The sequence below is a fragment of the Falco peregrinus genome, chromosome 2 (genome assembly GCF_023634155.1).
Source record: "Falco peregrinus isolate bFalPer1 chromosome 2, bFalPer1.pri, whole genome shotgun sequence".
NCBI classification, from domain to species: domain Eukaryota; kingdom Metazoa; phylum Chordata; class Aves; order Falconiformes; family Falconidae; genus Falco; species Falco peregrinus.
The window spans coordinates 95,798,046-95,812,787 of record NC_073722.1 but is presented as its reverse complement, the minus strand read 5'-3'; the positions used below and the strand labels follow the sequence as shown (position 1 = coordinate 95,812,787).

At 48.8% G+C, this 14,742-nt stretch overlaps 1 protein-coding gene across 3 annotated transcripts in view; it reads left to right on the top strand.

Moving 5' to 3' along the window:
* The first annotated feature begins 13,194 nt into the window (after positions 1–13,194).
* Positions 13,195–14,742, top strand: part of SETD1B (SET domain containing 1B, histone lysine methyltransferase) — a 53,371-nt gene continuing 51,823 nt past the window's right edge. For 2 of the 3 annotated variants that reach the window (XM_055795874.1, XM_005237622.4), the window contains exons 1-3: positions 13,195–13,686; positions 14,022–14,176; positions 14,631–14,729. In XM_055795874.1, the coding sequence (XP_055651849.1) occupies positions 13,614–13,686; positions 14,022–14,176; positions 14,631–14,729 (327 nt within the window). In that variant the 5' untranslated portion in view covers positions 13,195–13,613. Of the gene's footprint in view, positions 13,687–14,021; positions 14,177–14,583; positions 14,730–14,742 lie in introns of those variants that run through there. The other variant, XM_055795875.1, reaches the window with a different exon arrangement.

Genomic DNA, 14,742 nt, shown 5'->3' with positions numbered 1-14,742 from the left:
AACTCATCAAAATCAAGCAGTGAATATTCAGGCACTTTGATGTAGTTCGGACAGGTTTTGTTCATAAACCACACACTGAGTACTACCTAGAGAGCAGCTATTTATAGGGAACACATAGTGTTTCTTGTGTTATTTTCTCTGGTATGCTTTAAATCAGGGATGCCAACTATGTGGGCCAGATATGGCCTACCTGATATATGTGTGGCCAACGTGGTGTATTTTGAATCTCATCTTTCATTAGAAACTAAGTTCTTGACTTTGCAGTTGTGGGGGGAAAAAAACCCACTTTACAAATTTGAAGAGTGTGTAAATCAATATGGTAACGTCACAGCTTGATACAGTAGGTGCTTAAGGGTAGTTTCAAGTTTCTGTTCCTCACTAAATTCTCAAGCCAAATTGTGAATTCTCAAGCCAAGTTCTGTTGTAAAAAATGGGTAACACAAGGTTAAGATCATCCCATCCTTTTCTGGAACATCAAACACAGTGAGTGATCTCTGAAAAGCATGAAATGAACAAGCAAGTGTCTGCCAACACCACCGTAACTTTGCCCCCACGGATCTGGGCAATATGTGTGTCTCCCAGATGTGCTGGCATGGCTTCACTGAGTGATGGGGAGGATTTTGTCAACACAGGCTGACAGAGCTATCACAGTGATGCTGGATCTCATCCTCTACCTCTGTGCTGAGAAGTGAATCTGGAGATTCGCTGGAGAGAGAGGGATTCAAAATGTTTTGTTTCAGATGAGATCTGCAGGTTGTGTCTGCGTTGGTAGCTGTGGTTGGTTTTACCATGGGAACAGTCAAAAGCAGCAGGTTCATGAGCGATGCACAGGCTTGCTCGTGCCTGAGTGAGAGCACAGGGCTCTGCTACAGATCTGTGTGAATTTATCAGCATCAGATGCTCTTCTGCATTCAGATCTGCAGCAGAGAATAAATCCCATCAGGAAGTAATTTTGGGAAACGTGGGGAAAAGAGCTGTAAATAGCTTTCCTTGCAACACAATGTGTTTTTACCCAGTATCCAACCCATCTCTTTAGTATACAACACTAAAATCCCTCTGGCTTATACCTTCCTGTGTTTCCATTACCCAGCACTCCACCCGACCCAGCAAGCATCAAGATGTTGGCGGGGTTTTTTTCCAAATCAGAGTGCTCTCTGTAGTATCTGCTTGCTTCAAATTACTTTTCCCTTCTTCTCGCCTTCCCAAAGTATGTAATTCCTGGTGGAGAGAGATATTTTAATGTACTTGCTGGTTTAGAAACAAAGGAGGACTGAAACCTATAGGCATATTTATTAAGGTGAACACAGCACCACAGCCAGGAGTTGTATTCAGCTCCTTTAGTTTACACAGTAGGGGTAAGTATGGGGTAGGTAGGTCCACTGTGGGTGGTCAAATCTGGGTTATGCTCCCCAAAAACTGGTTGGTAGGTTCCACTAAACCTGAAATGTGTGGAGTTGTACTTTTTTTGTGAGGCTTTTGAGAACCTCAAGTTTAAGTGATCCCAGGTTTTTGCTTGTTAAATATATTTTCCACTATGTGAGCTATAATGCAACCTGAACAAGCACGTGTTTTTCAGCTGTTAGAAGCCAGGCTTTGATCAACACTTCATTGCTGCATTGGCTATGCAATAGCCATCACTCCAGCACCTGGCCCAGGCAGGAAGCTCTCAAATCTTTTGGACAAATGTGGGGAAACAGGGACTATTCATAGGAGGAGAAAAAAGGATAGCAAAGTAGGCTGTAAGAGAGACAACTGTGGATGAAACAGGCAGGCTTTTGCTGAGTAACGTATGGCACTGACATTAAAGGGCAGTTAACATGTGAAGTTCGCATCCTTCCCTCTGATATTTGTGCAAACTTCCTACAGGAAGGCAGCAACTGCAGACTGAAGAGATGATAACAGCCTCTGTTTATATCCCTATGGGAAACACCATAATTCCTGCCCATTTTTTCTTGAGTGCTAGCTGTACAGGGAGAGCTAAGCGGGAAGCATTTGCTCTGTCCTTGTCTGGCTGGGAGAAGCTCATACATAGGCATAGAGGTTTGGCAGGAGCCAGAAAGGTTTCTGGCTTGTCAGAGCATCACTAGACAAAGGACAGGCCCAGACTGAATTTCTCTCAGACCTGAAAGTAGCCATTAACCCAGCCAGAGCAAAGCCTGCAAAGAAACAGCGATGCTCTGAGAGCAGGCTAATTAATAACTTCAGGCAGTGGAAATAAACCCAGTTGTAATTGTGTCATGTTTGCTTTAGAGCTGTGATTTTTGGCCTGGGACATGTCTGTGGGAGCTGGATGGGTTGATGGTGCAGTGGCCTGGCTGGAGGTCCTTGACGGGTTGGGAAGGCATTTGAGCAATCCCGGCGGTGGCATGGTCTGGTGTGCACCGGCACGTAGAGGGCAGCAACCTGCCGGGGCTGCTCCAGCCCACAGGTCATCCATTGCCAAATGCGGACTGGCGTGCTGCCCTGTGCGAGCTTGACACCACTGTCCTTGATGGCATGTTTCCTGTGCGTTTCTCCCTTCCTACACATATTTCACCATTCCTGACTCTCATCACAACAACAGGCACGCTGTCAAGTTCCCATTGCTTACCAGGATTAACATAGTAGCTCTGATTTCTTAAGGCAGGGAGATTTCCTGGTTAAAATCATTCTAATTAAACTTGTGTCTCTCATAATGCTAAAAATCCCGCTGTGTGACAGGCTGCTAAATCTACTTGTAAAATGTCAGTGCATCTAGACCATTAATGGTCTTAGGAGTTTAACAATAGTATAGACAGTTCCCGTTCAAAGATACAGGACTCCAAACAAATGGAAGGAGGAAGCAAATATAGCATCCTTCTGAATCAGACACCTTAGACAAAAATCTGCCAAGTACAAAACACATCTGGCTGCATATCTGTCAAGTTTTTTATTGGCCTGAAATACACACACACACACACACAGCGCCCACAGCAAATTCTTCCTGTAGATTTGGGTGGGCATCTGTTCTCCTTTTAGGACTCAGTTTTGGAGCTGGGGAAAAAAAAGTGTCCTCAGTCGACAGGCCTCCAAGCAAGCCAGGGCTGGCCACAAAGGAGGGTGACAGCTGCACGAGCTTTAAATCCTCTCCCCACCCTCCCGTACAAATGTGCCCCTCAATCCTCTGTCTGGAAGAGCTGGAGAGAGGAACATATAGCTTCCCTGCTTCCCTGCCAGCTCTAACTGGCAATTGCATATTCGGCACTGAGACCACAAAGTATTTTTTCATGTGGGCAGCTGAGCAGTGGTGGAACTAGAATCTCATTTGGTCACAACCCCCCCGCAGATGTTCATGACACTTTTTTGCTCCTCCTTATGCAACATGTCAGGCATTTGTGATAATTTACTGCCGCAGGAACCACTTCCTGCCGCACGCTGCTAGCAGCAAGTCTTCCCGGGCTGCTGGCAGGCACTGTGCAGGGAAAAGGAAAAACAACGCACAGGGGAAGGCATAGGGAAGTAAAGGGAACTCTCTTCTCCATCAGCAGCTCCTGGAAAAGAGAGGGAGAGAAAAGCAGCAATGGCTTTGCAGATCTACTGGAAACGAACTTCAGTTAGGAATTAGCAACGGCCTGCCCTCTTCAAGGTTGAAACAAAGTATCTGGAAACAGTATTTTAATTTAAGACTTACCTTGTAAAAAAACAACAAAAGCCAAAGCAAGTATAAAAATAAATAAGAAACCAGGCAAAGATAAGAACAGAGCCTGCAGGAATCAAGTCTAAACAAAAGGCAGGGGATATGCAGCAAGAAAACCACAAATGGCAGGGGCTGAAATGTAAAACCTACAGTTCGCTGCTAAACATGAAAGATGCTGTTGTATTCCACACCTCCTCTTCCCGGGTGTAGCCGACTCCACAAGGTGAAGGGCAGTAATGAATCAAGCTCCTTCCCTCTCTTCCTGTATTTTCTATTCAATTATTCGCAGGCTGTGCAAGTTCTGCTTTATTTCCCCTCTCCATATGCCGCACTCTCCTCCTGTTTTTTTTTTTTTATTATTATATTCTGAACTGTGCATTTGGCCTCTCTCCCATTTCTTTCTCCTCAGCGCGTGCCCCCCTGCTCTGCTAAGATCTGCTGTCTTTGTAACCTCTGCTGTGCACATATGCTGGCTCTCCCTCTCCCCCCGCCCCCTGCCACCCCCTGCTTCTGGGCCATCAAGTGTCCCTTCGCTTCACTCCAGCATTTTTGCCAGGGGGCCCATCAGCCAGCCAGAAAAGGAACAATTTTGCGATGGCCACCGCTCCCGTTTTCACGCTGCTGGCTCCTCTCCACCGATCAAGGGGAACCTACGTTGCTCCCCTGGTACAGCTGATTGGTAGCAAAGGCAGAGCCTGGCTCTGCAGCTGCTTAGCAACTGGGAGCTGCTGTTATGCAGCAGCCTAGAAAAGCAATGGATGGCACAGCATTCACTAATCCTGCACGTTCTGGCCCACTCAGCTGAAACCCAGGGCTTAGTAGACCAGCTGGGGCACTCCCAACTGTCCTGTCAAAAAATAAATCAAGATGGGGATCCTGAACTGCAGATTTGAGAATGGCAACAATGTCAAGGGCAAAACTGTCTCGGTCTTGTACGTGATTTGTATCATATCAGTTAGAAGAAACTGCTCTGATTTGTAAACTAAACTCATTCATTTGATCTTTGTCAACACTTTTCTGGCCGCAACATTTTATACTCCATCACTTATAATCAGCACGATCCCTGTATGCCTGCATTTGTTACAAAGACTCATAGGTCTCCAGCTACCATCACACCTAGACAGTTTCATGACAGCTGTCCAGATACACAAGTATTTTAATGCACAAATATCCTTTTAGATTACTTATCTGTATCTTCATTTCCTTTTGATGTAAGCTATATGAGTGTCCACATTCTCCAAATGGTATTTTTTTCCTTAAAATTGTACTGTTTAGGCCATGAAGAACTGAACTGTTCAGTGATTTGATGGCTTTAGAATGTTGATTAGAATTGCCCATCTTCTTATTTCATTATTTTTATAAGCTTGAAAGTATTCTAAAAAATAACTGGTTGTACATTCTAAGGGGATCATAGGGTTTCAATAGCAGCTGCATTTCAATAGGCAAGAAGCAACCCAAAACATTCTGCAAGTCAGGTGTTGAAACAGCTTCTTTATTCCTTTATAGCTTGAGAACGATTAGATCTCTGAAAGCACTACCTCTCATACAGAGGTGGCTTTGTCATAATACCAGCAGAAATAAAATGAACAGACACAGTTTTAAAAGAAACCGAAAAACCCCAGCCCTGGCAAACATCCAGCATGTCCATCAAAATTTGTATGGATCTTAAACAAAATAAATGTTTGTTCCACCACTGGGTATCACCATACATCTCTTTGCACCCAGGCAGCCAAACACCGCAGCAGACTAGTAATTCCCTGTCATTGTTCAATGCTTACATCCCGTGCATCCTGAGAGCGTGCTGGGACACCAGTGAAATCTGTCAGGAGGTTGCTGATTTTGGCTGAGAAATTCCCTAGACAGATCATCTGCTGTTCTTAGGAAGAAATGAAAAATTTCATGGCAAAAAAATTGAACAGGCAAATACCCTGTCCATATTTCTACTTAATATTCCTTTGATATTCTTAGCCTGGTTTCCTAAAAATAAAACAGTCTAACATGACTGTGTTGTTCTATGTAATTTTTCCTCTCCTTCCTCCAGTCTCAGTCAAATTTGGCAGTGGGGTAGAAGTCCCAAACATATTTAGGTCTTGAATGAACAGCTGAGTAGAGAATGTAGTAGAGGCACCACCCTGGTCTTGGGAAAGGCAGGCAGAGCTGAGCCCTTGCGCATACCAAGGGGCCGTACCGCTGCCCCATCAAGCTCCCAGCCAGCACATTACCCCTCGCCCAGCCAGACAGGCTCAGCAAGACTGGCAAAGAGCTGGAAGATTTGTCAGGGGACATTTATGGACACAAATCCATGGGAGACCAAGCTTCATGAGTTTACCTGCCGAGAGAAACTGTTTTAAAAAACTGCCAGGTTTGGAGGTAAATAGTAACATCACTAGTAGGAGATTTCCGCAAGAGGGCTGATGTGCCATACCTCAATCCCTGCGAAACATTTATCTGATTATGAGTAGGAGATTGTAAAAGCAAGAAGGCATAACCAAATGGATTAAAATCCATTAAACAGGAAGGTCTCAAAATGCAGCTGTAACCACTGTGTTCTAGAGCTGTCATCTTTCTTTACGGGTCCTGCTACCGTTTTGGGCTCTATGTTATTTTATAGCTATGTTATAGACACCAGGGCAGGCAAATGCTGCAGTGTGCCTCCTGGCTCCCTTCCAGCTCCTAAATTGGGCTTTCTTCCCATGGAACTGAGGCGTGGCAAGGATGGCGTACATCCAGACCTCCTCCTGACACAATATTGACACCGCTGAGGTGTATACACACCCGGAACCGGGAAACTCCTACAATGGAGACAGAAGCAGTTGTTTATCTGGAAGAAAATACAAAAACATTACCAACCAAGTTTATAGGTGACACTCAACAGTGGCAGGAGGGACTATAAAAAAAAAAAAAAAAACAAAACAAAAAAAAAGAGAAAAGGCCATTGCAAGCAGCAATGCTGTCTAAGGATTTGTCCTTTTCCAGAGGGCCAACTGTAAAGCCCTAAACGCAGAACAAAAAGCACAAACCAACAGTACGGTGTCCCAAGAAGGAACAGATCTGAGAGTATTTTGGGAGCCGTCTTGGGAAACCAGCTGAATGTGGGCTGGTGTAATCCCTGGATGCCTAACAGAGACATCTCAGCCAGGAGGGCTGTTGGCACGGGTATGACTATCGCTGATAGCCGATAGCTCTGTCCCCTTCTGCCCAGATCAAAATGGGAAAAATCTGGAGTGTTCACAGGGAACTGCAACAGGAACGATTACAGGATTTGTAAAGATGGACCCGAGGGGGAGCTCTGCAAGTCTGCAACGGGAGTGTTAAATGCTCAGTTGATCAGCCTGTACACAGCTACATGGGGACAGAAATCTGGTAATGGAGCATTCCTCTGTCAAGCAGCCCGAGATACAGCAACATCCAGAAACTGAAAGCAGAAACTAGGGCAAGTTTAAAAAGGTTACTTTGATTTCTAGTCTGTCAGGTAGATTTCGAAGGAAAGCGCTTAGTGACTCTTATTTTAGTCTCTCTCACAGCCCATTTAAAAATGAAATTCTGATGTTTTTCTAAGATGCAGGTACGCTGTAGTTAAATTCTTTCAAATGAGGAAAAGCAACTAATTCACAAAAATCTTATGACCTGCATAATGCAGGAAGCCGAACCAGATGAACCTACGTCTCTTTTGTCCTTTATAATACACTAATCTAGCTTCCTTGCACAAGCAGTGGATTGTGACATGAAAACCTTCAATATAAAGGATTCTGGGTACAAGCCAGTCTAAAACAAAATGTTGTAAACAGTCACGATCATTGTTTGGCAGAACAGCTGCATATTTTTTATTTCACTTTGCCTCTCAATCTAATTTGCTCTTGTTGCAACACTCTGCCAAAGAAATTAAATCACTTCTTATTGATAACAGACAGTGAAATAATTAGCATAAGAGTTTTCCACTCAACAATGCAGGGGAGGGACGCTGTGGGCAAGAACAAACCCCTTTGCTTCAAGAATGTGCGCAGAGTCACCACAAGCTGTTCAGAGAAAAAAAATTCTTCTCCCGCCCCCCCCCCCCCCTCCCCTGAGAGATCTCTTTCTTTCTCTAAGAGTCTCACCCAGTAAACCAGGGTCAATCTAACACAAGTATGAAAGTCTGGTTTGACCTTTCTGGGATTTAAACATGCCGTACCAGAACATTTAGCTTTTCAGATACAAGGTTCAGCCATGAAACCACCCACTCTGAGAGCGCAACCAGTCTCAACTGCCTCAGTTGACTTTTAAAACTATATCGAGCATTACCAGTCATTTAGAAACTCTGAAAAACGGAAAGAAATGTGCAGCTCAGACTTACAAAAACAATTTCCAGAAGTGCTGAGGACCCACACAATTCACTGGGTCTGCACGGCGGGCTCGCTGTACGAACGCCTGCTGCCCCAGCAATTTCTGGCCCTGGTTCTCACGTACGCCAGGCACACACGCTTTAGGACCTCTCCCAGCTGGAGCAGCTCATGGATTCTACCATCGGGAACGGCCGTCCTGAACAATGATTAATTGCAGACAAAGATCATAGTCCTGGAAAAATACGCAGAGAGGTGCAAGTACAGACAAAGCTGTCTAAGCTCCCACAGTATTATGGTCTGGCTGAATCGTTTCAAAGCCTACGTTAGGGCAGAGCTAGCTTGCTTCAGGGTTAAACAGACCAACGTCAAGGCTTAAATGCAGATATTACCAATATCCAAATATTTATTTAAACAAATTTTAAATCCCGGGACAGTTAAGAACCGATGCTGTTTAAACCTGCCGGTTTTTTTTTTAATCACTTCACGTGCTGACTTAACTCACTGATGCAAGCTGCAGAAACGTTTTTACTACAGTTCGTAAAACCCCTGCAAACCCAAGCACAGATCTACACCGCCCTTTGATCTACACGTCGCCTGATTCGGCCATTTCCAGGCAGCTGAAACGCTTTCCACCTCTCCTGAGAAACAGAGGAGCATTTTAATGGTGTTTAGCTAAGAATAACGTCACCCTTTCTTCCAAGTTGACTAGCAGATTATCATGTAAAGCGATTGTAAAGCGGGAGGGCTGCTGCAGTGCTGGCAGCAGCCAGGGCCAGGCGCTTCCCGGCGGGCTGGCCGGAGTCGGGACCCAGCCCGGAGCGCCATGGCTGCCGCGCCGCAGCCCCGCCACGGGGGCACAGGCACCGGGTTACAGCCACCCTGGCAGTGCGGAACCCTTTTTTTTTTTCTATTTCCCCTCCATGGAAACGTGTTATGTTTTGTGAGGACGGTTTGTCGCTTGTTCTCGACAGAGCCTGACCCGGTGAGGACCGAGGTGGGGGGGGGGGGGGGGGGGGGGAACAAGGAACGAAGGGATGAGCGTAAGCCCTTCGCGTCGTTGCGAAAGGCGCAGGCTGCGATGCCTCCTTCGCGGCAGCACCCTGCTCCCTTGCAGGAAAACACACCTGAGCCTCGGCACATACCACAGCACAGGTTTTACAAACCCACGGACCGACTGGTCCTGAGCCGCAGGAACTGGCGGGCAGGGCGCACCCTGCCCGGCACATGCCGCTCCCGCAGGCAGCCTCTGCCAAGCAGCCACTTACCTTCTCCCTCCCACAGGGTCCGCAGGACGCTCCTGCTCTAGCCTTACCAGGGAGGCCACCTCTCTACAAGTGTTTGCTTTTCCTCCCTGTCCTGCCCTCTGAAGTGGTTGCTCAAGCCAGGCTTTCCTAGCTCACCTAATCTGGGTCTGCAGTGGAGCACAAGATACAATTCCCCGCAGAGCACAGCGAGGCTTGTGAAGCTCCGAAATAACCCCCACGCCTCCACCCCAAGCGAGCTGCAGGAAAATCTGCTCGGGGAAAAAAACCCAAAAACCAACCAACGAACGACAAAAAAACCAAAAATAAAAAAAAAAAAAAGAAAGAAAGAAAAAAATAAAAAGCAGCACATGTAACACCTCGGACGGCCATGGCGGCTCGCACTGCAGCACGGCAGCCGGCTCCGCGCCAGCCCAGCCGCGGGCCCGGGGAGCTGGGCGCTGCAGGCCGGCCGGGCCGGGCCGCCCCATCCCCTCCCGGCTGCGGGCGGGAGGAAGCAGGGCAGCGGCTGCCCCGGCGGAGCGGCTGGGCGATGGCGGAGGGGGGGAAAAGCCCAGGAGGGCCAGGAGAAGGAAAACAACAAAGAGCCATGTGACGAGCGGCGGGGAGCGGCGGCCGCACTCCCCCCGGCGCGTTGGCGGGGCGCAGCAGCCCGCTCCAGGCGGGGAGGCTGGCGACGCCGCCCTGCTCCTCCCGCAGCCAGCGCTGCCTGCTCATTTGCCTGTTTTCCCCCCCGCCGCCCCCCACAGCCGCCGAGTCCGGGGTTTTGTTAGCTTTTTGTGGGCTTTTTTTTTTTTTTTTTTGGGGGGGGGGGGGGGGAAGCACTGTTGTTTGTTCCTCTTAATTTTTTCTTTCCCCCCCTCTGCATTAGGCTACTTTCATCTTACGGTATTTATATAAAAGGCAGCGAGCGGGAGGCTGCAGCGGGGGGCAGGGAGGCAGGCGATGGGCGGGCGGCGTTATTTATAGGCACCCAGGGCTGGGGCTGCATTATGCGAGCTGCCTTTGTCCTGCCCGCCCGGCCAGGCCCCCCCGCTCTGGCCGGGCTGGAACGACGCCAGCCCCGCCGCCCGCAGTGCTGCCTCCCGCTGCTGCAGGGCGCTCCCCGGCGCGGCCATCTTGTGCGCGGCAGCCGCGGGGAGAAAAAGCCGCCAAGCGCCCCGCTCCCTCCTCGGCTTCGCCTTCCACAACCCCTCACAAAGCGGTGGGGGAAAGGGGGGGGGGGGGCGGGAAAGGGGGAGAGAAAAAAAAAAAGGGAGGGAAAAAAAACCCCCAACAAAAAAAAACCCCATTTCCCTCCAGTGATCGGGACGCGAAGCGCCGCCAGGCAGTGGGGGAGAGCCCGCCTCGCCGCCGCCCCAGCTCTGAGGAGAACGCGGCGCCGAAGGAGAAGCCATGATGGCGGCTACCCTCACACAACATGGAGCGCGACCGGGAGCGCCCTGCTTGCCACCAGCCACCCCTCCCGGCGCCCGGGACTCGGTGCTTCCGCAGGCTTTCACATAATAAAACCACCAGACTTCGGCGGGGAGGCCATTTCATGGGCTGGGTGGCTGCACTAAAGCACAACTGCTGTGAATATCAACTGCGTCACGGCTCCTCCAGCTGTAAAACTCAGGCTGCAAAGGGTCCCTCACTTGGAAAGAAACACCCTCATTTTGGATTTACTTCCAGACCTCCTTTTCCCCCCCTCTCTCCAAGTCACTGCCTCTCGGTATGAAGGATTTTACAGTGCTTTTTAGTGAGACATCCGCCATTAAGACTCACCGTCTTGAACCCCCCCCCCCCCCCATTTTGTTGCCTTTTTTTTTTGATCTTCTGTAATTAGACGGATAAAACATGTAAGGGATCCCCACCACCACCACCTTTTCGCCTTTTTTACAATCAACTTCACATCTTAACTGTTCGCAGGCAGATTTTTTTTTTTTGTGCGTTCCATTTAACAACCACGTAACGCCTGCAATGGATTCACGGCGTCTCTCCGCAAAAAAAAAAAAAAAAAAAAAAAGACACCAGGGCAGCGGACGACCAAGCGCTTTATGCAGAAAAGAGAAATCCCTCCCTGAAAATAGACGTTTTCAGAGACGCTGTTAGATGTATCTGAGGAGAAGGAGATCGCCACCGCTCACACAGACGACATTAGGATCTTTCTACCCAGGACAATAACGTTAGCCGCACAGGCCTGGTCTATATGTTTCTCTGCAAGGGCAAAAGGGGTTTACTTACCCGCGCACCATAGTTGAATGCAGCTCTGAAGGTGAAGTTGTTACGCTTTTTAAAAATAACGGCTATAAACATATACGATCTGTATCACCACTTCGCTCGTAAGTTTGCAAGTCAAAGCAGATCTTGTTAAGATAGTTTACGGATCTTTGTATGACAGTGGTCTAGCATCAAAAAAAGCCAACCAACAACCCCAAAAAAAGCTATAGAAAAAGTTGTCTAGCTATGTTAACGGACTGTACGCAGCGAGGACTCCTACTCGAGGCTTAAATCTACCTTCCTGTGGCAGATTTACCCTGTACATAAAAAGGACATTCAGTGTTTTTCCACAGAGCACGCAGACACTAAAAATATTCTCCTATATAGTTTTAGGCTGCACATGTTAGTGTGAAAACACCTGGTTAACATTTAATGGTTGTAAACAACTTTCAAGCATCTCTTATCTAGGTATTTTGCTTTATAAGTAAAATACTGGAAAAAGCATAAATTGGTTTAGGTAAACAGACAAAAACATAAGACATGCAAATGAAGGCTTAGCAATAAGGACCACTTCAGTAACATTAACATGAAAACTACACTTAGCAAGGACAGAATGCATTGGGTACTTACAATGTAAGAGGAAAAAAAAAAAAAAAAGCTTATCATAGTCAAATTGCCTTTTTGACAGATTCACTATTCCTATGGTTATTATTTAAAACGTTACCTTGTAAGCACCAAAGGAGTTAATAAAAATGGCCAGGAATCAAGTGTTTAATACAGGAAATACTCTCTAAAATTTATTGTTCGGTCATCAGAGAGCTGTACAAAGCTTAAAAACCCACAAAATAACGAAAAAAAAATTGAAAAATAATGTATTTACTTTTTTTTGGCATTCGAAATTGTTAACTGCTGACATAGGGTGTGCCATGACCTAGTTACACAAGACAAAGATGGATCCCGAATCATAAGGGAAAAAAAATCCGCATTTTTTTTTTTTTTTAGTTTTTTTTTTGGGGGGGTCAAATCTTCCTTCTTCAGTGAGTCCTCTAAGCATGGTGCCAGACTAACACCACCCCGAGCGCTCCCCGCAAGTGGACGGTGTGGATTCACATGGCGGATCCCCCTTTTGGAACAAAGGAAAAGCCCAGTTGGCCATTTCGCTCCATTGCAGAAAAATGGCTGCCTGATCTGTTGGCCTCTCCTTAGCTGTCTGCTGAAGGATGTTTTTACACCGCCGTCTAATAACTCAAGCCCCATGGAAGCCGCTCGCCCATTGGCTGCGGCCGCCCCGCTGCCTTTAACCAGCCAATTGCCCGACCGCGGCCGAGCTGCCGCGGACCGAGTGCAGCCGCGCCATGCGCCCGCCGCGCTCCGCCCGGCTCCGCGCCCCGGCGAGCGGCGGGGGGACCGCGCCGCCCGGCCTTTAATACCTAAAACAAAATGGAAGCTCCCCGCTGATTGGCTGCCGCCGGACCCGGACCTTTAATAAGCAAAACTGCTTCCCCCCCCCCGGCTGTGTGTCGCCGAACGGCAGCACCACCAACCCCCCCCCCCCCACCGCTACCGCTTCTCTCCCTTCCCCCTTCCCCCCCCCCCGCCTTCTCCCATCGCTGCTGCAGCAGGGCGGCGGGCTGCGCGCTCCGCCTGCGGCCACCCGGTCCGGGTTCGCTGAAGTCTTACCCCTAAAAAGAGGAGAAAAAAAAAAAAAAACCAACCTAGACCAAAAAAACCCCAACAACCAACTTGTCCCACCTATAGGTCCATCTTGTTTAGAAACAGTTTGCGCTAAGGTAAATGCAGCGGGCAGATTCCACTCGCCCCCCCGCATGCCGTTAACCCCGGGGCGGGGAGGAAAAAAAAATAAACCCACCCCGGCGGCGGCCCATGCGGCGGCGCGCGGCGGCGGGGCGGCGGCGGCGGGCGGCCGCGGGCCGGGGGCTGCGCCGCGCGGCCGCCGTGAATGTGCAGGCGGCGGAGGGCGGTTAGGCGTTCGCGGCGCTCGCAGCGGTGTATTGTGGGAGGCCGCCGCCGCCAGCAGCGAGCACACACAATATGTGGTGGCTCGCAAAAACGGGAGGCAGGAGCCTGGCGGCCAGCCCGCGCCGGTAACCGGCCCCATGTGAGACGGGAGCTCGCCTTTCGCCGCCCGGAGACGATCGGCCGCCGAGCGCGATGTCTTTCCGAGAGATCAAGGCGGGGGAAAAAGCCAAGCACCCTGAAGATCATGGCAAAAAGCAGAGTTCAAGTGAGATTGGGTCTTTTTTATTATTATTATTTTTTTTTTCTTCCTCCTCTCCTCCTCCTCCTCCCTCTCTGCCTCTTGTCTGGCTGGGGTGGAGGGGGGACCCGGCTGGCGATTCCCCCATTTTAGGGCTCGCTTCGCGGTGGATTTCCTTTCTGCCTGGGTGTGTAGAGCAGGCGGCTCGTTTAAAAAAAAAAAACAAAACCAAAAAACAAAAAACCCACCCAAACCGAAGAGGTCTTTGTTGAATGTTTTGTTTTAACTTTATGGTTTTCCGTGGATTTTTTTTTTCCCTTTTCCCCTTCCCCCTTTCCTTCCCCCCCTACCCCCCCGTCCAGGTTGGATCAACGGAATGGAGAACAGCACGCAAGCCAGCACTTCTGTCGAGAAAAGAAATCACCATTGGAGAAGTTACAAGTTGATTATTGACCCGGCTCTGAAAAAAGGACAGCACAAACTCTACCGTTACGATGGGCAACATTTCAGCATGCCTGTGAGTGAAGGCGGGGGTCGGGGTCGGAGGGGGTGTCGTGGGTTTCCCCCATTGTGTTTTGCCCCCCCGCCGACTCCGTTTTACCGGCGGTTTTGGGAGGTGGGGGTCCCTCCGGGTCGTGGTAATCCCTGCCATAGCACATGTGTGTAGGAGAGGGGTTCGGGGGGGACACACACAGCCACCAAAGTTACCGCCACCTGACACTGTGTATTCAACTGTCAGGAGCCCGAGAAGGAGCCCAAACCTGCAGCTTTATTTCTGTGTTTCCAATCTGTGTGCATTTCTCAGCAGTATTGCAATTTGACACGTGTGTGTATATGTGTGTGTGCGTGCTTTCCCCTTCCCTTGAGACAGCCTGTGCTTTCTTGGGGTTTATTTTTTCTTTTATTTGTGTTTTAAATTTCAAGCCCTGTTATTGCTGGTTTTGTGCTCTCTCTCCTCCTCCTCCTCCCAGAACTCGGGAATCGCTCCTGTGGATTGTGTCAGGGATCCCAGAATAGGGCGAATATGGACCAAAACTAAGGAGTTGGAGCTGTCTGTCCCCAAATTCAAGGTACTGCCCTGAC